The 27,347-nt window shown below is 39.3% G+C and overlaps 1 protein-coding gene across 1 annotated transcript in view; it reads right to left on the bottom strand.

The window, feature by feature from the left end:
- ptprub (protein tyrosine phosphatase receptor type Ub) overlaps positions 1 to 27,347 on the bottom strand; it is a 159,258-nt gene that overhangs the window by 34,329 nt on the left and 97,582 nt on the right. The window contains exons 12-18 of the mRNA XM_037677245.1: positions 23,766 to 23,802; positions 17,211 to 17,349; positions 16,084 to 16,107; positions 15,655 to 15,809; positions 14,080 to 14,270; positions 5,379 to 5,448; positions 5,189 to 5,265 (exon numbers count right to left, since the gene is read on the bottom strand). Of these exons, the coding sequence (XP_037533173.1) occupies positions 5,189 to 5,265; positions 5,379 to 5,448; positions 14,080 to 14,270; positions 15,655 to 15,809; positions 16,084 to 16,107; positions 17,211 to 17,349; positions 23,766 to 23,802 (693 nt within the window). The remainder of the gene's footprint in view (positions 1 to 5,188; positions 5,266 to 5,378; positions 5,449 to 14,079; positions 14,271 to 15,654; positions 15,810 to 16,083; positions 16,108 to 17,210; positions 17,350 to 23,765; positions 23,803 to 27,347) is intronic.

The following is a 27,347-nucleotide window of genomic DNA, read 5'->3' as shown; positions in this document are numbered from 1 at the left end:
AAAGTTATATATATAAGTTTTAAATTGCCATTTTATTTTTATTTTGTGCTTCTAATAAGCCAAACTTTCATGTTTCATAGTCCTCCAGTCTTTCTGAAGGTCTTCATCTTTTGGATTTGCTTTCATTTTTGCTTTTGTTTTTTCCTTCTGTTTTGGTTCAGTTCTTGACATTTCATCATGACAGCAAGTTGTGTAATTGGTACAAAAAATAAAATAACCAAAATAGGTGATGAGCAAAAGAACTGCTTGGCATTAAAATATATCTGGCTAAATGTCATCTGAACATCATGAAATAATTTCACAAAGACCAGAGATATACATTACCCTTCAAGATGGTCATATACTTTTTGACAAGTTGCCAGGTAATAATGACTCTTAGAAATTAACTTGGTGCTAAAATATTAGTTTGACCTTGTTTTGGTATTTTTTGTACTTAAGATAAAGAATTTTGAAGAATTAAATCATTTGAATTTGATGAATCACTTTCTATGGATGATTGTTTCCTTTGGTATCAGATGCTGAGCAGCTGGAAAGATTTTTACTGAAACTTTTTAGTTTTGGACATTTGTTATGATGTGTAACATGGCAACAAGGCAGTTTTCTACAACCAACAGCAGCTGATTAACATCACAAAAGCTCAAATAATATCTCAACTACAGCCCCAAATCTCAAATTATTTGAAAAGGATGTTCTGTGGACGCATTCTCATCTACCTGCCAGCTATGCTCGAGTGCCTGACCACTGAGATCCTGGAACTAGCAGGAAACACAGCTCATGACAGTAGAAGGAAAGGATCGTCCCTCAGCACCTACAGTTGGCTGTCCACAGCAATGAGGAGCTCGGCAGACTGCTGGGAGGAGTGGCCATCGCTCTGGGTGGAGTTCTGTCTGGCATTCGGGTGGTCCTATAGCCCGGGGGAATCGAGAGGCCAGCCGAGTCTGGGTGGACGGATCGGACGACATCTGCAGCCAGTTTCTTAGGATCCACTGTGAGACGGACCTTTACAAGAAATCCTTCCTGCCTACAGCCATCAGTATCTATAACTTCTCTTAATGAAATGAGGATAACGAGTCACAGCAACAAATAATTTCCTTTTTGGATTAATAAAGTATTTTTGAATTTTTTTTAATTGAAATTGTAATGTTGTAGTTGTCTTCAGGTTGTGGTTAAAAGTTATTGGCTAGGCTGTCTGTCATCTCAATTGTGGTGCATCCCTTGAGTTTAAGAGCCCTATCTATGACCGAATAATTTATACGTCCAAGTTCAGTGGCTTAACAAGCAAACAAAGAAAATCGTTTCTCTGAAAAGTGTCAGGTATAGGAGTGAAAAAGCAGACAAAGTCTCTAAGAATGCCTGAATAACTTTTGTGATTACAAGAAAGTCTGTTCTTGGATGGAACTCATCCAACGCTGAGGAATGACTTTGGATTTCACATTCACTACAGCTGATCAGAACCACAACATCTATATGTGTACATTTTGAGTTGTTCGTCCACTCTGTTGCTGTCACAAACACTACACTGATGCAGCCAAAACACAAAGCAGTGACAATTACAACACTAGACTGCTCTCAATAGCTATGTTTACATGCGCAACATTTTTTGACCGGATTGAAATGTTTTCAGATTAAATAATTCAAATGTATTGTTTACATTTGTTCTGAACAGCAGTACCGACATGCGCAGAGTGGTAAACTCTCCTTTAAAAAATACAGAAGAAGAAGTTCTACTTCTGGTTTACTTCCGGGATGAACGTAACCAAACCTGAGCACCCAAAATGGACCCGCGACAGGTTTTAATGACGGTGGAGACGTTACTGCACTCCCTGACTGAGCTACAGGTAATACAGATCATTTTGAGCTCTTTCAAAGTTTCTAGTAGAAATGTTTTGTCGTTCACCGACCAGTTTTACTTCCCCGACATGCTAATATTATTAGCATTAGCCAGGCGGAAATGGCAAAGTTGCACATGAGCAGTCAGGTCAGTTTTTCACCACCAGATAAAAACGAACAGATCAAGCGTTTACATGCGCACCGTTCGGGTTATGAATCGGCGTAAACCACCTGTTTCGTTCTGATCACAAATTATTTCGGATCACGCTGAATAAACAAAAAATAACCCGAACAGGGTGTTTACATGACACGTTTTTGTTCCGAACGGCCGTTTGATCTGGTTACTTATGTCCATGTAAACATAGCTAATGTGCAAAACAAGCCAACATGTAAATTCTGAAAAGGAAACCCATGAACACAAGAGAATACAGTAGTCCCTCGCTATTTCGTGGTTCAACTTTCGCAGACTCACTATATCACAGGTTGTTAACGCACATTAACTTTTTTTTTAATGTACAGGACACGATTGTCAGCTTTACAGTAAAAGTTAACAAAAAAAAAAAACTTCGGAGAGGTGCTGCCATTTTGTAGTTTTCTCTCTATATGCCTACACTGTATCCCCACTCATAAGGACTACATTTCCCAGAAGCCAACAGGGTCCTGCCTAGAAGCCCCGTTGCCATCTGCTGAAATATGTAGAGGGAAAGTTTTGATCTGATCGGAAAAAGTTTGGCGTTTATTACAGCGACTTCTGCACCCAGCAGATACAGACAGCCGCACGGAACCCACCGAACCGAACCAGAACCGGAGAAGAACCAGACCTCCAGACCCATCGGTGAATCTTGAGAGCTGGTAGCCGGCCCATGAGGACTTTTTTCATCTCTTTCAACTAGCCCACGTGGACCACCGAGCAGGGAAAAAGTAAAATTTAGTAGCTACAGATAAGTATGTTGTTAAAACTAGTAGGTTTAAGAGTTTAGAAAATGAGTGTGGGCGTCGCTGCTGCAGGGCACGTCTGCAGAAATGAACTGAGTAGGACCGGAAACGAGCCACTGCTGTTCTGCAGAGATGGTAAGTAAAATTTAGTAGCTACATATACAGTATTGTACGTAAGTTGTTAAAATGACGTAGGTTTAAGAGTTTAGAACATTGTAAAAGTGTGGGAAGGGTTTCTAAAGCCTTAAGATTTATATAAATACTAAAATAAATAGAACGTTGCTACTTCGCAGATTTTCACTTATAACGGGGGGTTCTGGAGCCAAACACCCACAATAAATCAAGGACTACAGTAATTAGGCAATCAGCAACAGAGTGTCTTCTCTCTGCTTAAAAATAGGGAAAAAAACTTATTTAACCTCTGGTAAAACTATATAGTTATCTATAGTATGTTCTGCTGTAGCTGAGTGATTATATCTGATTGTGTCGGGTCAGGGTCGTCAGAGAGTAATGCACTGACACCAACACTGCAGCCGCTGCTGAGTGGTGCTTTCCTTCTAATGCCTGCACCTCTGTACCCTAAACACTGATAGAGCCCCTCACAATAGCTAAAGCCTAACAGCAGCAAGGTCTTTAATGCCCTCTCGTTGTATTGACCTCTCTGAAAACACGCTGGTCTCTACAAAGAAAGAGAGGAAGTACACTCTGTGGTGTCAAGCATTTCGATGACACAATTTGGCCAAAAGGAGGAATCTACGGAAAACCAAATCAAACACATTGCAGGCAATTTTATTTAAATGAGACAAATAATTTCAGCTATTTCTCATATAAGATGCTTTATAATCATTTAGACCAGACCTGGGCATTGTACGGCCCCAGGGCCACATGCGGCCCTTTGGTTGACTCTCACCGGCCCCCCTAAGGGGAATTACAAAATACATATGTAAACAAATGAAGTTAACCAAATCCAGATATAGATCCTCTCTCAATGATGATGTCAGCTTTGCTTTACATCTCCACCTCAGACCTTGAACCTGACTTTAACATTTCCGTTAAAGCCCAACAGAGAATAGACTTCTCTCACTAAACAAGAAAAAAGAACCGGGACTCGAAATCACAGTTCAGTGACGATCACTATTATATGATGTTTCATAATATTTGGAGTACAAAGAGAATATTGTGATATATTTACAAAGCTAAGAACTTTTTCCAGCAGTATATAAAACTCAAAATGAGTTTTGGGGTGAATGTGACTGAAAATGATCACTAATATAACGTCACAAATGGTAAAAATGTTAACAGTTTACCATTGTACTGGGAAATTTAATTGAATAAATGACATTTTTTGTAAGGAAACCTCGCTTTTTCGTTGCTTAATCATAACAAATACTCTTACCAGCTTGTTAAAACAGTGCTATGTACTTCTTTTAATAATGAAATACTATTATTATGCAGTATTGAGTTAAGTTGAAATCAGGTCTCTCTTGTAAATGAGTCCTTGAGGCTCAATGGGATTTACCTGTCTAAATAAAGGTTGAATGAAAGTCATTTGTGCCGGCCCTCCACAATATTTGCTGCTTCTCATGTGGCCCCATGGAAAAAATAATTGCCCACCCCTGATTTAGACAGAGATGGGATCTTCCGACATCTTATCAACTGCAGGCAGAAGTGGGAGCGCAACAGCCCGTCTCAACATCTCACAGAGTTTCATATTTACTTTACAGTATTCCCCATGAGAAGTGTGCAGAATAGATCTAGCGAGATAAAGAAGTCACATCAGATCTTTAGGCTTCCCTTGACAAAACTCAAATAAATAGGAACAACAAAAGACTGTGAAGGGAGAAATAAACTACAGGTACCCATTTCTAGCTGTATATTTGTTTTATTAACTTTTTCTAAGAAAACTTGATTAAAATCTTTTGTTGGGAACTTTTATGAATGAAAACATGCACGAATGAGACACATTTCCAACATACAGCACATGTGTTGTGTATGAGCGATGTTATTGTAGTGCAGGACGTGTGACAGGATCATCTTCTCCTGGGTGTGTTCAGATTGAATAACATCAGCGATGTCTATTTAATTTAGGCGGATTTGCACAGCAGCGTCTTACAGAAAGACTGATCTCCTTTGCAGGCATTAAACGCATTTATTCCTGCCTTTTTTAATAAAAATGATAGCAGAGGTATTCAGGGTCAGGGATCCGGTGCAGCACCTAACAGCGATGGCATCTGGCAGAACACTTGTGGGGAGAGGTGTGTGTGATTGGATGAAAGCTTCCAGGTGAAAGTGGGGCAGCAGACTTAGAGAGGAATGAAAGAGTGAGAGAGATGGACTTTGGCTTTGCAGGCTGCGAGAGCTTGAGACTTGGCAGATTTGCATTTCATATAAAATGGAGGCAGGAAAACAGGATTAGACTTACATCAATGTAGTTAGCGTTAATGTAGTCTGAGTTGGGATCTCCCAGAAGAGGGTGGAGCTTCACTCTGTGGCGATCATCTGAGGTGGGAAGAAATGGAAACAAAATAGAAATTTAAAGAGAGAGAGATAAAACCTCCATATAATTATCACAGTTTATCAAGTGTGGGATACAAATGTTCAAGATTGCTTACATCCCAGCAAGGTGTCCCTCCCTTTGGTTTTGTCCTTCTTTTTGGTGGAGTCCCAGCCATCGAAGAAGCTCTGCAGAGACGTAACGTGACACCAGTTGCAGATTTCAGGAACACAGTCAGTGTAAGCACAGTTTTAATATCTATTATTTAAAAAAAAAATCAGTTTCAGCATGTTTGTTTTGCTTAAAAAAGAGACTTGTGTTTTATGGGAGACATTTATAATAGCCATCAGTGGGTTTTATATGAATAAGTCAGGAGTTACTGCATTATGTAGAGACTTTTGGTGCTTTAAGCATAAAAAGGATGTAAAGAAAACCATAGAATATAACAAAGTCTTTGTTTTTTTTCTAAACTCTGATTTTCATAGCATATCCTGTCTGCTTTTGCTGTTTTTCCCCAGAAAAAATCAGGTGTTGCTTCCAATCAAAGAACATATTTACCACGCATGCAGCAGTTTGCATAAAAATGCTCCAAGTGTATTCTGATTGACCCAGAAGGTTGATTAAAACTCAGCTTCAACTCAGCTTTATTTTCAAACACAAACGCAACACAAAGTGCTGAACAAAGCAAAGCAGACAAAAACGGTCTCCATAGTATTTTTGGTGGGGTTTGAAAGGACATTTAGGGTGTTTTCACACATGATAGTTTGGTAGACTCAGTTCGTTTGGAGACCAAAATTCAGAACATTTGTTTACATTTCAGCTGGTTTAGTTTGCATTCACACTGCACCGAGTCATTTGAGCCAATGTCCCCCCCTCGCCTGTGGTGGCGCTGCACCAAGAACTACTGAAGGAAACAACATGAAAACCACTGAAGAAGACACTTCTTCTTGAAATAAAAACAAAAACGGAGTGGCATCAAATTGTAGTGTTTTTAGGATTTCTGTTTTGTCATTTTTCAACAATGGACTCAGCATGAGTGGAAGATGAGGCAGAAGACCATGGAGAATGTTGTTTTTCACACAAGGCAGCTGACAGCTTCGTATGAGGTAAGAGAAATGCACGTTTGTTTTGGTTGTAATGCCCTGCGCTGTAGTCCACTTCCTGCTTTTAGAGCCGTCTCCGGTCCTCTTGCATTCACACTGCATTCGAACCATCCCAGAGTTCAAGTCAACTGAACCGAGACCTAGGTATTTAGGCGGACCAGAGTTCACATTTTTGGTCCGTATCAGAATTTGATTGCGCATTCACACCTCCCTAAACGAACGGACTTTCTAGGCAAAGGGACTAGAGTTTGATTAAAGCAGACTAAACAGGGCTGGTGTAAATGCACCTGTAAACATCTGAAATATCCACAAACTTACAGACTTAAGTTAAAATACATTTTAAAATTGAAAGTATAGTAGTGCTCTAAAAAAAACTATTTTAAATGTTTAACACACACCTACAATTAGTTAATAATGGCAAGGATGTATAAATGATGCCCAAGCAACTGAAAAAAACCTGAAATAGCTGTATTACAATCGCTACTCGCCTTTAAATGAGCTAAACTATGCCAACTAAAACATTCATACTAAACTGTTTTGGGGAGTTTTTTTGTCTTTTCAAACACAAATTCAACCTCATATTTTATAAAGTTCTAGTGGTGTCTTGTTAGCAGTGGTGGTTGTGTTCAATGACACATTAAAGGGATAGTTCAGATCTTTGAAAGTGGAAGTGATTTGAGCTAGAGTTGTTTCAAGATAGAAGCAATCAGCTCTGGTCTTAGTCCCACTCAGGCTAACCATTAGCTTGTCAGTCTGGTAAAAATTAAACTATTTCCTCAAACTGAGATTGTTTGAAGAGCTACATCTACAACAGTTAAGATATTAACTTTTCATAATCTTTCCTCAGAATACCACTTCATACAATCTGAACTATTGTTCTAAATTAAACACATTTTTCTTGTTATCATCGGCTAATACAGTAAGTTCATATAAACCACTATTATCTCCTTTTTTTTTAAAGCTCTGAACTGAACAAAGTGATAACATTTTTACGAATATGTTATATCAGTGAATAAATAGTGTGGAAATAAAAGTTGTTCAGACCATGAATCAATCTATGCCTCTGGTATTTCTGGTGGTTTGAGCAGATAAAACAAATTGGTTTTCAGTTTCATGTTAAAATAGCTACATGTAGACTTTAACATTAACATTGTCTCTCTGCTCAGTAGGTAGGCGTTCCAATAAAACAAAATGAAAATGGGGGAAAAGATTTGTCCAAAAGTGGCTCTAGATTAAATCAAACCAGTAATCAGCCAGTTGAAAACTGATGATAAAAAACACATTTACATCCATATGAGTCAACCTTTTGAGGTTTTGGACCTGTGGATGAATTTAGTAAAAATTCTCCCAAGTTTGAAGGAGGAGAACAGAATTACAAAACAGTTCCCTCCTCAGACAGCCAAGAAGCAGTCAAATCCTGCCTGGGATTACATCCTCCCCCTCATTTTTTTCTCCTCTTTCATGCCATCGTTCTACGGTCCTTTTTTTTTCTGAATTCCTAATTTTCATTCTCTCCTCCTCTTTAAGGCTTTGCGTTGCATCCTTCCCTGTCCACCTCTTCCCTCTTATTATTATTCCCTTCCATCCATTTTTAAAACAAGATGTCTGAGCTGTTTTTTGTCTTTCCCATCTCTCCTGTGCTCAGTTCTCACGACAGAGGAGAAGTGTGTGTGTGTGTGTGTGTGTGTGTGTGTGGTGGGAGCGGGGGGGGGGGGGGGGCAGGGACAGAAACAGAAAAGAGAATGACAGGTCATTGAAAGGAAGAGACCGGGGAACAAGTCATTAAATGCTTTGATTGCAGAAAATCAGTGAGGCGGGTTGATTTGATCACACAAAGTGAGTCAAATTAGTGACTGTTATTTACCATCCTAATGTCCAACTAACATCTATGGCATCACTCACAGCTTTGGAATGTACTTTCTGTCCTTAATGACTTTCACTCCTGAAAAATCAAGCAGAATATTCCAAAAGAAAAAGTGGAATAAATCATTCTGATAGTGGCGACTACAAATGTTGCATCAGACGTTGGTTTTAGTTTAAATAGACTCAGTAACTCTGCAGCAAAGCAACTGTGAATGAGAGTCCATCGTTCTTCCAAACTCTCTTGGAGTGATGTAACGGCAGTTTTCCGGTGAAAATGTTGTCATTCACTCGTAAGTTTCAGCAGTGGGAATATAACAGCAGCTGCCACACATACAGTCCTCTTTACAGCCCACAATAAATTCTTGATCAATGTTTTTACAGAAAAAGGTAGTCCTCCGGGAAATAAAAACTTATGCCTGTTGGGGGGGGGGGGGGGTGTAATATAACAGACCTCATCATTTTCCTTTATAATAGCGAGAGACAATCCATCAAAACACACACTCTTAGTACAGAGAGGGAGAGAAAATACTCAAACAAAGAGGTGTGTATTGATTTTAGAGTCGAGTGTGTTTCGGCCAAAAGGGACCATTTAATGAGTCTACAAGCAGAGTTTAAGAGAAGACCTTGTACCAGAGACAAAAGATGTTTTTTTTTTTCATGAGTGCTGAATGCTGGGGGGTGACAGAGACGGGCTTGTCCCTGGGGTGTGCACTCAGCTCGCAGCTGCAATAGTTTCACCTGGGAGAGGTATTCAGAGATCTGGGACCATTCATTGTGTTGCACAGATTATACAGCTATAACACGGGCAGAATAAAGGAAATCTGTCTGCACTTATGGTCCCATCAACAAAGAAACTCAGAAGGTGGAAAAAAAAAGGGAGGGTAAACCAAATTGGTTGAACTGGACAGTGAAAGTGGAGTTCGAGACAACAATGACCAGGGTATTATAATTAATCAATATCTTATTTGGCTTATGCAGTTTAAATTTTACAAGTGGTTCAATAGATTCTGCAATGAGTTTTTCCCCTGTTTACATGTCTTAGAGGGAAAAACAAAAATAGCAGGATGAGTTTATCTAATGTGTGTTCAAAGTCCGATTGCTTTCATGTCTCCCAAAGAGCTGACTTGGCCCAACATAAGAAGCACAGTACTTTTAGATCATTCTGGGCAAGAATGTAGCTAAGAGTGGTTTTGGATAAACAGACAACACTTTGCAGAAGTGGTACCATAGAGTGAGAGTTGGGGTTGGGGGTAAATGCAATAATTGGTGTAGTGCTTGTTCTTACTGAGCCTATCTTTGTCTTTGTCTATGCATACCAGAGCTTTCTGACATTAGTTCTTAGACCAGATGTGAAAATATGTGTGTAGTTTCCAAAAAACTCAGTTCACACTAAACTCAATGAAATTTTATTCATAATTTAAAGATATTCAGCGAGACTGTCCAGCATTACCTCACCCACAGATACCTCACACCTTTTCTACAGTTTCTGACTGTCTCCAAATTTGACCCCTGACTGTGTGAATCCTTATAGTATCCCTTCCAGTTGGATTCATCAGACTTTCTCATTTCATCATCTTACAGTTTAAACATATGAGAAGTAATCTGTCATAATAGTATTCCTATGTTACCATGTGTTTTACATTTTTATCTCCAGTTTGGGAAATCAAATGTGCTCAAAGACACTTGGGGACAACATGACCCTTTGCACCAATGTGCATAACCCAACCAGACAAAACATTCTAAATTTTGTTGATGGTTCTAGTGCACATACATTGCACTACACATTACAAAGAGAGTTAAAGACTAAAATCACTACTGAGAAGAAGAGAGTATTTTTAACGGATTTAGAGAAAGTCAGCCCAGAGCTTTATTTTCTCCACACTTTTCTTTCTGTACCTTTTCATCATTCTCCAACCTTCCCAGACTGTCCCTTCATCTTGTTGCTACAATCTATTAAAGGCAGACAGAGGTGGAGGCGTTTAACCTCATCAAGCTCCCCGTCACAACAAAGGTCTCCTCTAGGCTCAAATGGGGATGATCTATTCATCTGAATGGCAGCAGTGTCATTTAAATGTCTTTATGGTCTTGGTTATTAATTTCACTGGTTGGTGAAAAGAGTGCATAGATATCCACAACCCTATATAGAATCGAGTTTTGTTAATATCATCTCTTTTAATGAGCAATGCTTCATTATTTTGGGGATAACAGTGTATATTTTCTCTTACTACTACAAAAAGATAAAGAAAAAAGTGTCTTTATAGTCTAGATATCATTTGGATGTGACAAACTTATGTAAATAATATTGACATCCATCTAAATCTAGGCTTTTTTTTTTCTTATGGAGTTAACACTGATCCTGTTTAGAAGCATTGTTCCTTATGAATTAACAACTGACCTCAGTTTTTCCACCTCTCAATAGTGTACCTTCCTTTACCAAGTAAACAAGCTCAGACCCTTCTATTTACTTTTAGCACTAACAATGTTGCCAATTAAGGTCAAACATTTCTGTCAGGAAAGTCCCCAGGATAGAATTGAATGTGCCCAAGAGGTGATACTTTTCTGCTATCAGGAAGCCACCAGAAACCGCCCCAGAGAAGCCTTTTTTTTATGACTTAAACTAAATTAAGCTGCTTTAAATTGTGTGGCTGAAAGTATATTTTGCCAGCATATGACCGACTTCATCACAGTTATACCCAGCAGTCTGGAACGAACTGTACAAAGGTTGCATACAAAACATCAGAATATATGTAAATTATTGGAGTAACATAACTCTATAAAAGGGGGAGGACTAAATATTCCCAAGCAGCAATTGCTAAAGGGATAGTTCAGATAGTTTGAAGTGGGGTTCTTTGGAAAGTTTGTTAATAAATATTAGCTTCCCTGTTATATATTGCTTTTTGAACAAATTTGGTTTGACAATTTAGTTTCATTCTGACCAGTTAGATGAGTCAACACAAGTCTGATCAGATGAAGAACTATAGCATCATTAAACATTTTAAAGTGTTCCTTATAGCTAACTTTTGCTTTTTTAAAATGTATTCTAGTGGTAAACTGGTCATGGCCCACATCAAAGCTACCATCGGCAGCAACGAGGACCCTCACCAGTATGCATACTGCAAGAATCGATCAACAGAGGAATCCATCTCCTCTGTGGTCCACTCTGCTCTCACCCACCTGGAGCAGGAGGACTCCTATGTCCGTATGCTCTTTATAGACTTCACGCCTGCCTTCAATCATCACCATGATTCCCCAGACCCTGATGGACAACTACTCACACTAGGACTAAGCCCCTCCATTTGCAACTGGATCCTGGATTTCTTAATCAACAGACCGCAGTCAGTGAGGATTTACAACTTCTCTTCCTCCACCATAACCCTCAGCACTGGCTCCCCTCAGGGCAGTGTGTTGAGCCCCCTCCTGTTCACTCTGTTCACATATGACTGCACACCTACCCAGCCAGGCTGTCATATTGTAAAGTTTGCAGATGACACAGCGGTGGTTGGATGCATCATGAACTATGATGAATCAGGCTGCAGGAACACCTGGAGAGCTGGTGCAGGAAGAACAACCTTCACATCAATGTGAAGAAGATGAAGGAGAGGGTCATGGATTTCAGACGGCACAAACACCACCACCCCAAACATAGGAGGATCTGCGGTGGAAGTGGTCTCCAGTTACCAGTACTTGTGTGTGCATCTGAGTTACACCTCAGCTGGGGCAACAACACTACCAGCCTGATCAAGAAAGCGCATCAGAGACTCTACTCTACTGACGCTGAGACGAGCTGGTCTGGGGAGCTCAGTCCTCACCTCCTACAGGTGTGCAGTGGAGAGCATCCTGTGCTCCAGCATCAATGTGTGGCATGGAGGCTGCACAACTGCAGAAAGAAAAGCTTTGCAGAGACAGAAGACCGTTGGAGTCAGCTTCCCCACTATCACAGACATTTACACCTCGAGATGCAGGAAGAGGGCCACTTGCATCATGAAGGACCCCACTCACCCAGCACACACACTTTTTGCCCCGATCACCTCAGAAAGGAGGTTAAGGAGCATTAAGTGCAGAACCACTAGACTGAGGAACAGCTTCTACCCTGAAGCTGTTAGACTCAATAATCTCTTATCAGGAAAATCAATGTAATGCAACTTCAATTGGTGATATGTGACTTATCTGTGCTGCTGATTAGCCATGCTACTGATTCCTTACCTTTAAGCTGCTGTATTCATACCCATCTGCTCCCAACATATTCATGTTCAGGCTGCTGTTTAATACACTGTATTGTATTACATTATTATTTTTTAGCTTATATCTTAGACCCTTGTATATTGTTTCTTTTTTATACTATATTTTTGCTATTTTTGGGTGTAACTGGTACCTTGAGTTTTAGGTAAAGGAACATGGACACAAAGAGTGAGATTTTCTTTGCAAAGGGAAGAGAGTTTGTGCTCTTCCCTTTGCAAAGAAAATCTCACTCTGTGTGTCCATGTTCTTTTGTTTAAACCTAACTGAGTACACAGTTTGGTTCTACCTCATGCACCACATGTGATGTGAATGACAATAAACAACCTTGAACCTTGAAAACACTAGAGCATGCTTAAAGTTTAAATGACAGGACTGCACCCAGCTGTGACTCAAGTAAGGACATTAGAACCTCTGCTAATATTGAAACACAAATTGCAATGGTAAAAAGCTTTTGGCCAACTGGTCACCAGCAGTTTTATCCCAGTGATGTTCTGACACTGACAGAAACACAGTGACCACATGGCATGGAAATGTGTTGTTACAACACTATAATGACAGACATGGAATTTTTTCAGTTGATTGAGGACAGGGAAAACATCTTATTTCAGGATGTTGGATGTCATTTTGATGGCTGTTCAGTCATCAGCAGCATGCACACACAACATGCCGGCATTTGTCCAGGAGAGTTGAGCGGTTCCAGAGTGAATATTAGAAGGAGAAGCTAATGTTAGCTCCAGGAGCTAATACTCCCAGGGTGGCAGTGGCCTCAGTGGTTCCAGAGCAGCTCACAGAACACGTGGCCACGTTAACCACTTCTACTTCACATTTCTGGCATCACACAATAGTTGAAGAAAACCGCAGGGAGAAAAAAGTTCTGAACAGGCATTGGGTCAAGAATGGGGTCACGCAGCTCTTAGGAGAACAAAATGTAATTTTGGTCTTGCAGCAATGTCAGAAAGAACATATTTCAAAGGATAAACCCAGCTTCACACCTCCATCTTTATATGAAGGAGGTACATGATTCCTTTGAGTTTTTTTGAATCCCAACAGATTAAACCCCAAAATAAGTAAATAAAGTAATAAAAATTTAACAGAGAAAATTTTTGTGAGTCATATTAAAACAAATAAAATTTGGTTTATGTTCACACTTTCTCTCTTTATTCGATGTAGACCGATTTACTCATTCCCTCGCCTACGGTTTTGTTTTATTTACACTTCAATTCACTCTGGAGGCTGCTTATTTAACAGAACAATTATGCTGGGACAAACATTTTATAGAATCGCTTTCTTCTAAATAATCTAGTTTTCCAAAACGGTGTTCTAATTTTCCCCTCCTAAGAAGTGCATCGACAGGAGTACGTGTTTGCTGTTCTTTTTATTTTGTCACAGCTTGAGTTTACATGCAGCAGTCTTTCCATCCCACACAAACACACACTCTGGAGACTACCTGAGGCTGACTTTCTATCTTAAGGATATTTTAACATGCAGGTTGAAGATTAACCTTTAACCTTGTGGAGAGTGGGGGACTTGCTCTGCCTTCTGAGCCACTACAAAGCTGTCCATGTTGTTTATAATGTAAGAGTGTAAGAACAGGCTGGAACGGTACCCTTTCACCTCATATTCTTGTTTAAAGCCATAGCCCTCGGCAGTCTTCATCTGGTTGATGTGTTGAAGGAGGTCAGCCACTCGGACGGCAGGGTGGAGCTGACCTGTGTGGTAAGGGGAGCCTTTACGGCCACCACACTGATGCCTCGGGGAGCCTCCCAGCAAACTGCTTGCCTCGTTCACTGAACTTCGAGCATCACCTGAACCACAAATACAAACATTTTGAGCGCTGATGACAATCTGGAACTTAAGAATTTATAAACCAGACAGGGTGAGATAAAAAAAAAAATAAAACAACTCTTGTAACAATTGGATCTTAACACAGGACAACTGATCGTTTTACTTGTGATGGTAGCTTTAGATGCCCATAATAACAAATCCAAGACAAATTTATGTCGCAGAAAACATTTCCAAACGATTAGACATTATTTTTGATAACTCAGCAGCTTCATCTCACATACAGTAGTCCCTCGTGTTTCAACTTTCAATTTATATTTTTATATATATAACTTATATTACAGTACTCATGTGATTGGGATGGTACGGCATAAAAAGTTAACAAAAATAATAATAATTCAGACGGGCGTTGCCATTTTGTAGTTTTTTTTCAATAAGCCTACATTGTACCACCAGTCAAAGAACTACACTACCCAGAAGCCAACACTGCTTCCAGCCCACTGCTTTCTGCCAAAATGGAGTGAAAGTTTTGATCCGATCTGAACCTGACTAAAAAGTTCGGTCCATATTCATAGTGACTTTGGCGCTCAGTGGACGCAGAGAGCCGATCAGAACCAGACCAGAACTACTTCCAGTCTCATCGGTCGATCTGAGTGCTGCTTGCTGACCCATGATCAGGGGCTCACCCGGACTTTTTCATCTGATTCCTCTGTATTATATGGACTTGATCGGGACCATTGTGTGGTTTTGTGCTGGCTCTCTGAAGGTCCGGCTCTCTCTAAAAGCGTCTGGTGCTCAACGGCTGCAGAGAGCCAATCAGAACCAGACCAAGGCTAGTGAGTCCCCATATAAAATTTTTAAGTAGCTACTGTGCAGTACATATATGTATGTTGTTAAAATGATGTAGGTTTAAGGGTTTAGAACATTGCAAGAGTGTGGGAAGGGTTTACAAAGCCTTAATATATATATATATATAAATACTAAAATGAATATAAAGTCCCTACTTAGCGTTTTTTCACTTACTGCGGGGATGTCTGGAGTGTAACTCCTGTGATAAATGAGGGACTACTGTAACTTTATTTAGAAAACCTCTTAAGTAAACAATCTGTTTTTTCCTTATTTGTGACAACAAAAAGAAAAAGAAAAAAAAGCACTATCAATATCACAAAATATTTGTTTAGATTTTTCAGGATAAATTTTTATCATGAAATCCTTTTATTTTTGCAATAATTTAAAGAATTGTCACCGCTGCTGTTCATAAACAGCAGACAAACTTTTGCACAAATGCATTTTTGTTTAAAACAAAGTTTACACCTTATCTGTAAGAATACACTTATAAGTAAGAAACCACAGTGCGTTGCTATGAAAGGTTGTGATCTGAAGTTCATGTGTGTGTGACTGCATTACTTCGTGTGCCGCACGTGTGCGCATCCATAAATGAAAGAGCCATTCTTTCATCCTCCTGTAAGGTGCTCTGGTCTGTGAAACTGCGCTCCAACGAGCCCATATGGCTCTTCTCCTGCCGGTAGGTAATGGGAGTCTTATTCATGTTCACTGCTTTCCTGGGTGTGGAGAAAGAAGAAGACAGACACAAAAGTTAAATTTGAGATACAATACATGAGCAAGTTAAGAGACAGAGAAAAAGGGCAACTTTTTTGACAGCAACAATATGAAGGTAAAAGAGGGAGAAAAGAAAGGTGATAAATTAGAGGTTGATTGTGAAGAGGGAAGCACTGTTTAGTTTTCCTCTTCAACGAGTGACTGACAGCCAGAGCACAAGCATGTTTATGATGGATCGCAGAAGAGATGCAAAAGCCAAAAGATGGAGTCACTTACGGATAATAAGAGGAGTAGTCCCTCCTGGCAAGAGTTCACGAGAGGGAGGAAAGAAAAAAAAAATTAAGAGAAAGAAGATCTGTGAGATGAAAGCAATGTCAGCTGAGGGCAGAATGCATTGATTACAGTGAAAATGAGAGCTGTCCTCTCAGACGTCCAGCTGTGCCGGTGGCCGTATGACACATGCAGCTGCTGACGGATCAAACACACACCGAGAGGAGGACAAACTACCAATCGAATGTGTCGAGCTAAACCTCGAGAAGCAGACGATTTGGCTCAGTCACAGTAAATCTGATCAATTGTCCCAAGACAAAAACTTACACTTGCCCAGGAGAGAAACCGAGATCAACGTGCAGACTAGTTTTAGCTTAATGATCAACATAACCGTCTGTGGAAGTGTAAACACTAAACACAAAACTAACTCTATTTCAGCCAAATTTATGGATATTGAGCTAAATTTTGTCGCCCTCAATACATTTACTTAGCGCCATCTCATCTCTAAAATCTCACATTATGACTGTGCATCATCCTGCGAAGGTTTGACCAAAACTACTTCCTCCTTCACCAAAGACAATTTTAGTTCAAAGCTCGGACATTGAATGCAGTATGACTCCTTTAAGGAAGGCTAAATTTTTAAGTGTATTTTATTTAAAATGTGTGAGGAATTAAGACAATCTCAACAGAAGAGCCAGAGGTGTAAGTGAATTACTGTAGACCTGTGGGATTATTGGCTAATAATCTCTAAAAGCACACCTTTTACCTCCCAATTGCCATCTCATTTAAGGGTCAGGTCTCTGCTGGGTGTGCGTAATTAAGTGGCTAATTGAATCGCATCCGCTTTTAATTAAATACTTCACACACAGAAACGCTCTGCAGATGGGAGTTGTTTGAGCCCTCTGGTACAACACAGAAAACAAACAAATAAAAAAACAATGCATGTCTGACTGGTAGCTGATCTGTACCTTAGAATGCATGATCGTTTTGATGTTGAGCAGAATTATTTAAAATAAAAAAGTGTTCACTGAACTGTTTAGAATGAAACAAAGAAAATGTGGTGTGATTGTGCATAATGAGGCATGTTTTTTTTTTGTTTTTTTTTTACAAAGTAGTCCCCAGGAGCTGTTTACCCTTTCTTAATGATGATGATGACAGCACCCAGCAGGAGGATCAGGACCACCAGTCCTCCAGCGCACACCCCGAGAATCAGGCCCATTTCGTCAGAGCGTTGAGACACCTCCAGAGCTTTGCGGTGATCTTTGCAGGCAGCTAGCACAGAAAAGAACATTGATTGAACATTCCAATCCACTGCTCTGAAGAAACGTTTTATATTAAAAATATTGATTTTTATAAAACACCACAAAAGAAATCCACTGACGATATAAATTACCATTTGGGTCATAACACAACTGTTATTTTGCAAATAATGCAGCTGCAGCTCGAAAATCTTTTGTCCAAAGAAGAAATAACGATGGGCAACCATGATTCTTGTGATGGAATATGCTCTCCAAGAACCCTGGTATGAATAAAAAGTTGCATCAACTTGTCTTCCGAGAGAAGATTGTCCCACAAATCCAAGCACCAGTTGATAGTGAGCCACATTTTCCAGCATGACTGAGCACCGTGGCCCAAAGCAACATATAGATAACAAAGTGCCTCAAAAATTAGAGCATTGGAATTTTAGACAGGGGCCACATCTGAACCCCCGATGTTCAGTCCTATAAAAGCAGGTAGATAAACAGGAGCCAACAAACTATGATCAACCCTGAGCACCAATAAGACAACAATGGGTCACAATCAGTGAAGCTTTGACCCAGAAGTTCATATCCAACATGCTGGAACAAACTGCAGAGGTTACCAACAAGAAAGGGTCAATACTGTAAATTGACATTGCAAAAAGTTGTGTTTAACTTTAAAAAAAAAATTTAATAATGAAAGATGTAAAACAAAACACACTGAAGTCACACAAACCCAGCATTTGTATTTGTACTTTCTTCAGTTAAACTGCTCCAAAACTGAGGCCATACTGATTGGCACCCCTCACCAGGTTCAAACATCAACTATAACAACTATTTCCTTTTCTGGACAAGACATCCCCCTCTCCACCTCTGTTACAAATCTTGGAGTAAGAATGAACTCTCAAGTTACATTTGAAAATCACATTAAGCATCTGTTTTAAACCGGTTTCTTCCATCTCCAAAATATCTCCAAACTTCATCCATTTCTCACTTTTGCTGACGCAGAGAAATTCGTACATGCTTTTGTCTCCTCCAGGCTCGACTACTGCAACTCCCTGTTTACTGGAATACCCGGCAAAAACCTTCAGAAGCTTCAATATATTCAAAACAGTGCAGCCAGGATTTTATTGAGAGCTCGTAAATTTGAACATATTACACCCATTCTCCATAACCTCCATTGGCTTCCTGTCACCTACAGAATTCAGTACAAAATTGCTCTCATTACCATCAGTGTTTATACGGAAATTCACCAGATTATCTGAAGGACCTTCTTGCTCCATATTCATCCACCTGGTCCCTATGATCGCAGAACAGTAATCTCTTTCTCTTTCCAAGAACTAAATTAAGGACCATGGGAGATCAGGCATTCTGTGTGGCTGCCCCCCATCTCTGGAACTCCCTTCCTGAATATCTGAGAGCTCCACAATCATTGGTTGACTTTAAAAAAGGCTTAAAGACTTTTCTTTTTAAGCAAGCCTATTCTGCCTCCACATGATTTTATCACTGATTTTAGTTGATTTTATCACTGATTTTAGTTGATTTAATCACCAATTTTATTTGATTTTTATCACTTATTTTAGTTGATTTTATCATTGATTTTAGTTGATTTTATCACTTATTTTAGTTGATTTAATCACCGATTTTATTTGATTTTTATTACTTATTTTAGTTGATTTTATCATTGATTTTAGTTGATTTTATCACTGATTTTAGTTGATTTTACCACCGATTTTAGTTGATTTTATCACTGATTTTAGTTTATTTTACCACTGATTTTAGTTGATTTTTATCACTGATTTTAGTTGATTTTATCACTGATTTTAGTCAATTTTATCACAGATTTTAGTTGATTTTTATCACTGATTTTAGTTGACATTATCATTGATTTGAGTTGATTTTATCACTGATTTTAGTTGATTTTATCACTGATTTTAGTTGATTTTACCACTGATTTTAGTTGATTTTATCACTGATTTTAGTTGATTTCATCATTGATTTTAGTTGATTTTATCACTGATTTTAGTTGATTTCATCATTGATTTTAGTTGATTTTTATCACTGATTTTAGTTGATTTCATCATTGATTTTAGTTGATTTTTATCACTGATTTTAGTTGATTTTATCATTGATTTTAGTTGCACTTTGTAGCCCTTTGAGATTTTTGTTAATGAAAAGTGCGTTACAAATTAAATGAATTATTATTATTATTGTATTGATGATAAAACTTTGTGCCATGCTTGTACAGTCAATAAATGGCAGTGATAAATCAAAGTTCATGCGCAATAATCCAGGTAAAGAAATCCAACAGTTCAGTCAGGCCATTTGGACAGTTCTTTTTGTGTTGAGAGACGTTTCGCCCTCCATCCAAAGGGCTTCATCAATTTGAGAAGTCACATACGAACTGTTTTCTCCACCAACCAGTACACTCCTACAGTGGACCAACCAGTTTGCTGGTGATAAGATGGTTTCTGGGGGCTGTCCTCTCCCCCGTCGACTCCTCCCAGGAAACCACAGTCCAAGTGGTCCAACCAGTGTTGAACAACCACCAACTGTTGTTGGCAACCAACAACAACTGTGGCTGTCTGGGAGGAGTCAACGGAGGACAGGACAGCCCCCAGAAACCAACTTATTACCAGCAAACTGGTTGGTCCACTGTCGGAGTGTACTGCTTGGTGGGGAAAACAGTTTGTATGTGACTTCTCAGATTGATGAAGTCCTTCGGATGGAGGGCAAAACCTCTCTCAACAAAAAAAGGAACTGTCCAGATGACCTGACTGAACATTGTTGAGCAGTGATAAATGCAAATGTACATCTTTATGTTGTGACACATACATGAAATCTTTTGAAAAAATTGTTCTGCAGTCAGAATAACCCACTCAGCTCTACTGTATACTCTCAAGGTGCCCTGGTGTCTGTTAGCCACGAGAAAGGTCATTATCATAATAGCAGGTTATTCAGTTCGCTGGAATAAAACTTTACACTTATTTAAATGGTGCTGAGCAGTTTGTCCGCCTTTGTCTTGTTATAGGGGTACCACTGATCTAGATTTTTTTCCCTTTTCTCCTCCCATCAGTCTGTCCTCCAGGCTTTGACAGCCCTGAAACCAGACCCTATGATCCCATTGGAACGGCACAAACAATCAGGAGAGCAGCAGAAAGTCAGAGCACGCCTGGGGAGAGAGCATATCTAGCAGTCTGCTAAGGGGGGTGAAAAAAATCAGATCTAGGGCACGGAAAATGAAAATACAGCCATGTTTTAGCCCCCACTCTCCACAGCCATGGGCACTGCTTTTGAACCCTCATCCCAAGTAAAGATGAAAGTGGTACAATATCATTTCATTATTCTGAAGATTTTTTTTTTAATAAGTGATGAGCGTCTGGCATTTACAGTGGAGAGAAACGAGGCACTGGCCTGACATTAGAGTGGCTTTTGTCTTGTGTTTTCCAGAGATTTCTCTGTCCCATTTATAGACAAAAGCAGCTGACAAGTATTTTTATTTTCTGTGTGCAGTGTTTGTGGTAAAAGGATTTTGGGAGCCAGCAAATTGTGGTTCTTATCCGTGCACAAGGACACACTGTCAGCTAGAAATGCATTTGTATTTTGGTGACTTACTGTAAGGATTTCTGCCACAGTCACAAACTCGGCTCTCACTGATACTTTTTCTCCTGTCACTTCATTCCAAATTGCCTTGATAAAGGTAATTCATATTGGCTAGAAATGCAGATGAGGAACTGAGAAACCATTTCAGTTTTTGTCATGTTTTGGACAGATAAGACCCGTTTTGCCACATTTAGCCTGGAAATTTCTATTAAGCCAAAACACGGGGACGAAATAGATTTCCTGCATGAATCCAAGCACCTGCCGGCTGCCCCCATGGTGGAAATTGGCACTTAAGAGGCGAAATGGGAGTCTATTGTTGTGTTGCGGCTGCCAGAGGATCCTTAATTAAACTGTCACCTGGAAGTTGGAATGTAATCTCCAGATTTGTTATCCAAGCCAGAATCATTTGCCTCCACTTTACTTGTGATGGGCTGCTTGATAACAACAACTCAGGACCTGATGATGCAGAGGGGGATCATAAAGATTGCAAAAAACAAACAAACAAACAAACAAATAAAAAGACTATAACCTGCTGCACTTTTAAATCAGAAACAGCTTAAAAAATCTGCTTTGCATTTGATGATTACACCATCCTGCACGAAATGGTGATGTGATGCTAATGGTGTGAATACTTAATCCACATTTACAATATTGTTTTCCAGTGTTTTTTCCAGCTGCAGTAGTTGCATGTTTGTTCATCAGGTCGTCAACAAAAAGCCCTGGTGTCACATTTCCTGATAATAAGGACGAGAGAAGTGAGGAGCAATAAGGGTTTAGAACTCTTGTTCTTTAAAATCTTGTCAATAACAGTCTTTCCACAGTTAGATATTGACTATTTTCATAATATGAGGGACAGTCTCAAGAAGAATCACAAAAACAACAACCAAAATGATCGTGCACAGTGGCAAACTCACTCTAAATTTGAGTGGGTGCTCCCAAGGTGCCGACAGAGATGCTGCGCCTGAGTTAAAATAATTTTGACTTCGGTGCAGAGTGGCACACGGGGCGGCAATCTGTCCACTGTGTGTCCTTCAGCTTGGTACAGTTCGGCTGGGCAGCCATGCACCACATACACAGAAATGTGTTTTGAAGCATTACGCAAAATGCACCACTATGTGTACCATGGGCCTTTAGCTTTTAGCTATTGTTCTGCTACTTCTAGCTTTTCTACTTCAAGTCTTTTGTTTTTTTTAAGCGCTTTTAGCTTTACCAGCTTCAGCACTCGGCAGTCACACCGCATTGTTTAGAAAATTGTAACTTCTCAAGTTAAACTTTGTACTTTTTAACACAGCCTTTCATTTGCTTGTCTAATCATTTTTTTTTTTATTCCCTCCAATTTCATTTTATTATGTTCTAGCTCTTTTGCTGCACGAGGATTTTATTCTTCCTTTGCGATTTGTGTTGAAGACAACAACCTAACAAAGCGTACAAGTTCAGTGCTGTAAAAAAAAAAAAAGGCATAATTAATCAAAGCCTGACTGGAATCTCTGAGGCAGATGGAGTGAGAGCTGAGTATTGCCTTTTGGCTTTCTGCTTCAGGAGAGAGCCTCGTCTCTCGTTAGTCACTTGTAAAAAGAGGCAGTCAGGAAAAAAAAGAGACAGAAAGAGGGACCCCTCTAAATCAATTTACTTAAAGGGCTCCACTTACTTTTGCAGTGCAGTGATAACTATTAGTAAGTGACTTCTATTCACCAGGTTCTGACAGTGGGATGTGGCAGAGGGACTCAGGACTTTGAGTCAATTTCTGTGCCCTTTTCATGTTCCTTTGAATCGAAAAACAGAAGACAATGAAGGGGGAGCAGAGGGGAGGCAGTGTTTTCTCTGATAGGTCAAGGTAGCTCCATCTGGATGTTTTGATCTGGAGAACCCTTTTGGCTGCCGCTGAGGTCAAAGCTCTCAGATGAAGCTATCTGGTGGGCCGCTGATGAGAACAAAGAGCCTGCCTTGATACAGACTATCCCAGCGTCTGCCCCCAAACAAGCAGGATGAAAGCTTGACCTCCAATCCCTTGCAGCTTGTTGCCCTTTTCTCTAAGGGCCACCGCTAAACAACAAGGACCAGCAGAGAAAAAAATGTCTTTGTGGTCGAGAAAAAAAGGTAATTAGTGCTGTGGTGGACAGTAAAGTAAACCTCACCACTGTGGTTATTACTGCTCGTCGCCATGAAAAGCTGGCAATTATGTACTGTGTTTTCCGGCGTGTAAGTAGCAGGGTTTTTTTTTTTTTTTGCATAGATTTGTCAGTCCTGCAACATATATACTTTCGCCCAGGTGAAATTAAGCCGTTTTGACCATTAAAGTGCATTTATTAAGGAAAAATTAAACTGAGACACACCTTTGCTATAATGTTGAGCAAACACATAATTGTTTTTAAGTGTTAATCTTGTTAAATTTCGAAGAATTGCAACGAGTTCTCCCATGCGCGCTCGCTTCACTCAGCTGCTGCAGGCAGAGGAATGCTGGAGAGCTAGCGGCTCCGGCCACGATGGATGGATGGATGGATGGATGGATGGTACCATGCCGCCCAGGCAAAATGAAGCGGTTTTGACCATTAAAGAAATACATAATAAATGTGACTTATACGCTGAAGCAACTTATATATGTTTTCTTCCTCTTCATGATGCTTTTTTTGATGGATGCAACTTATACGCTGGAAAATTTGGTAATAGCTTTATTTGTCTGTCATTGTGTTGTTGTGTAATGCTTCAATACTTTTGTTAAAACAGCTGTTGGAACAACATGTTCCTAACAAATTCTCCCAAGGGGACAATAAAATACTCGTTTTGCATTGTATTGTACAATCTGGCAGATTACTTGATATTTAGGTGGTAAACGCTGTGTTAAGTTACCTTTGCGAGCGATGCGGATGCAGTTTATTCTTGATTCCTAAAACACACAAAAAACACAAACATCAGAGGGGAGGTCTCACTTTGCGTTTTGCACAAACAATATGCAATAAATGAAAGGAGGGTGGTATGAAATACAAGCTGAGCCACACAAATACATCATCCTGAACACACGAGAGATAAAAGCAAACAAAGTGACATAATCCAAACATGTTGGATGATCACAAACCATTAACACTTTAAGGGTTACGTTTCTCAAATGAAAGCAGCATTAACTTTATATCAGTATAGACGAAGAAATCTAAAGATTCAGACTAAAAGGACAAATGTCTGACAACACGAGGGGAAAAAACCGTCTGCAATCTGAGAGCTGTGGTGAAGTGTGTATAGGAGATTAGAGAATCTTGATGAAGGAGAAAAGATGAGAGCTGAAAGCGAGAGCATAATTAAAAGCAGGGTTTCAGACCAGCGCCCCACTATGAAAACGGATTAATTTTATTCAGATTTCAGCTGATGACATCTTAGTGTTATGAAAAAGACCTTTGTCAAATAACACTAATGAGATCCAAGACTGTAATCCAAATCCATCCTGCTACCCCCGTGGAGGAGATTTATTATCAAATTAAAATTTACAGATGCCAATTCGGGCATTAAGGGACAATTATGCAAATTTGCCTATTCAGAAATGAGCAAAAAGAGCTTTCTTCAAACTTGAGTTCAATTGCATTTTTAAATTGAAAATCCATTTCAAGCTGACAGACACTTAAATATGTTTTATGTTTGTGATGTATGTTAAAAAAAAGACAGAAAGAAAGAAAATCAGATGAAACAAAAAATGGTTTGTCAGTTGTCACCATGTCCAAGGCACATTTAAGAATATGTCACCAGAAACTGATACAGGCTCATCAGTAAAATACTAATTATCTGTATTATTTTAAGTACTGCTTTTTATCTTTGGGCATGATGCAACTTTATAAACTGCTACTGAAAGTCACATCCAAGGTCAACCTGCAGTAGTCTGCAGAACAGCAAAATACCCTTAAAATGTGAAATTCAAAAAATCTAAATGACATGGAGTCCACCTAAATGTATAAATAAGTCATAAGTACACTCTGAAAAAGATGTAATTCATTAAAAGACAATGACATAAAATAACAATTTGTAAATAAATAGTGAAAATAAAAAACTTTATAAAAACAATTGTGCTTTACAGCCAAGTTGCAGATTTGTGTGAATTTTCCCAAAATTTTAATTTTTGTATTTGATTAAAAACAAATTTGAATTTCAACTCTGGAATTATTTTTTTCATCAGCAAGTCAGACAACAGTTTAAAGTGATGCTCTGTCAAATAGTTATCAATCGTTCGTGTCGTATGAGTGGTGACATCAGTCACAGAACACAGATCACGAAGAGAAGGGCAAGTCTTCCTCAGGGCTGTGCTGATGGCTATGCTATGCTAATGCCCTTTTCATTTTGTTTGTCAGGCTAAAAAAAAACAATAGATTTTTATTTTATTAAGATGTTAAAAAAAACTCTGTTTGCTTAAACTGAACATAAGACTTTCTAACAACACAGATTGTTTAGTTTCTTCTTCTTCTTTTGGCTTGTCCCTCTTCAGGGGTCTCCACAGCGAGTCATCCTCCTCCATCTCTCTCTGTCCTCTCCATCCTCTGTCCTCACTGCAACTACCTCCATGTCCTCTCTAACTGCATCCATATATCTCCTCTTTGTCTTTTTCCTGGCAGCTTCATTTCTAACATCCTTCTACCAGTATACCCACTGTCCTTCCTCTGGACATGTCCAAACCATTTCAGTCTGGTCTCTATCTCCCAGTCCTTCAACCTGTGCTGTACCTCTGATGACCTCATTCCTAATATTATCCATCCTTGTCTCTCCTAAGGAGAACCTCAACGTCTTCATTTCTGCCACTTCCAGTTCTTTCTCTGGTCTTTTTGTCAATGTCTCTGTCTCCAGACCAAACAACATAGCTGGTCTCACCACTGTCTAGTAAACTTTTCCTTTGACCTTTGCTGACACTCTTTTGTTGCAAATCCCTCCTGAAACTTTTCTCCATCTGCTCCATCCTGCCAGAACTCTCTTTTTCCACCTCTTTACTACACTCCACATCTTCCTGGACAGTGGACCCCAAGTACTTGAAGTCCTGCAAGTACTTGGACCCCAAGTCCTGCAAGTACTTGGAGAATAAGGGCCTTGCTCAAGGACCCAGAGTGGGGCAAATGAGGATGGAGGCAGGTGTGGGTGCTTCACCATTCTCACCCACATTCTGATGTTGTCAGTCCAGGGAGTTGAACCGGTTACCTTGCAATCACAGGCCCACCTTCTCTAACCTCTGCGCCACCACTCACCCACTTGCACAATACAGTCAATAATAAAACATTTTAAAAAGTGTTTAGTCTGCTTACTGTACTTGCACATAACTCAAATCTAAAAAAAAAAACAACAACAGTCTAGGCATAAAGTAAAAAGGATTGTTTTCCCTGTAAATTCATGAGTTATTTCTAAATAAAGTATTTCAAACGTAAGCCATTCAGATAAAATCCTAATATACAGTATACGAGGTATACGTTTATCTGTGCGCTTTAGCATCATAACATAAATTGATTTAATTACTACTGCAGTTATTGTACTTATCATTCATCTTATCATGTAAAAGTGCAACTTTGCTCCTGTTCCACGATGTGAATTTAGAGAAATGCTGACGGCTGAGATTCAGCTTTCTAGGCGTAATTGTTCAAAACACTTTCCCTAAAAATAAAATTAAAAAAAGAAAGAAAATAAGCTGATTCATCTGAAAGTTCACGCAAAGCATTTCAGACCTGTCATACATTCAATCTGAACAAGCTTTGGCACACTGACTCACACACTTCTTCCATAGCGTTTCATCTCTTTGGCAGGAAACAAAAAGGTTCTTGTGACGTATAGAAGCAAATTGTTTAAGATGCGCTTCGAAATCGTTGCGCTAAAGCTCAGCAGGCGAGATAAATGTCGAGCTTTGCTTTGTGGGAGATGCAGCCCATGTTTCTCTGTGCAGTGCCAGTCATGCCAGAGGGGCTGCTGGTTCCTGGCAGCCCTAAATACAAAACACAAATGCCAACATGCAACATGGGGCTCTACAGCACACAGTGTGTGTGTGTGTGTGTGTTAATGTTGGGGATAAAAGTTTGTGTTAAAAATGGTTATACGGTGGCCTATAAAGTTGAACATAACAATTTTCAAGTAGAATTTTTTGATTAATCAATTAAAGTAATTAAAGAGGCTGGACAGTCAACTTAAAAAAAAAACGTGGGTGAAATGCCAAATTTTCTAGGTACCATGCCACACGCTTATAGTTTGAACAGTTCTACTGTTTAAGAGGATTAGGAAGAATATTTGTCATCAACAAACTTGAAAAGAAAAAAATATAGTGTATATACAGTAGTTCCTCGTTTATCGCAAGGGATCTGTATCCTGAAGCCCCGTGATAAGTGAAAAACAGCAAAGTAGGAATAACAGTACAAGTAGTAAGTAGTAGTATATTTTAGTTATTATATATATATATATATATATATATATATATATATATAT

Source organism: Nematolebias whitei, chromosome 5 (assembly GCF_014905685.2).
Source record: "Nematolebias whitei isolate Nwh7 chromosome 5, NemWhi1, whole genome shotgun sequence".
In the NCBI taxonomy this organism is placed as follows: domain Eukaryota; kingdom Metazoa; phylum Chordata; class Actinopteri; order Cyprinodontiformes; family Rivulidae; genus Nematolebias; species Nematolebias whitei.
The sequence above is the reverse complement of the archived record's forward strand: the minus strand, read 5'-3'. Positions and strand labels throughout refer to the sequence as shown.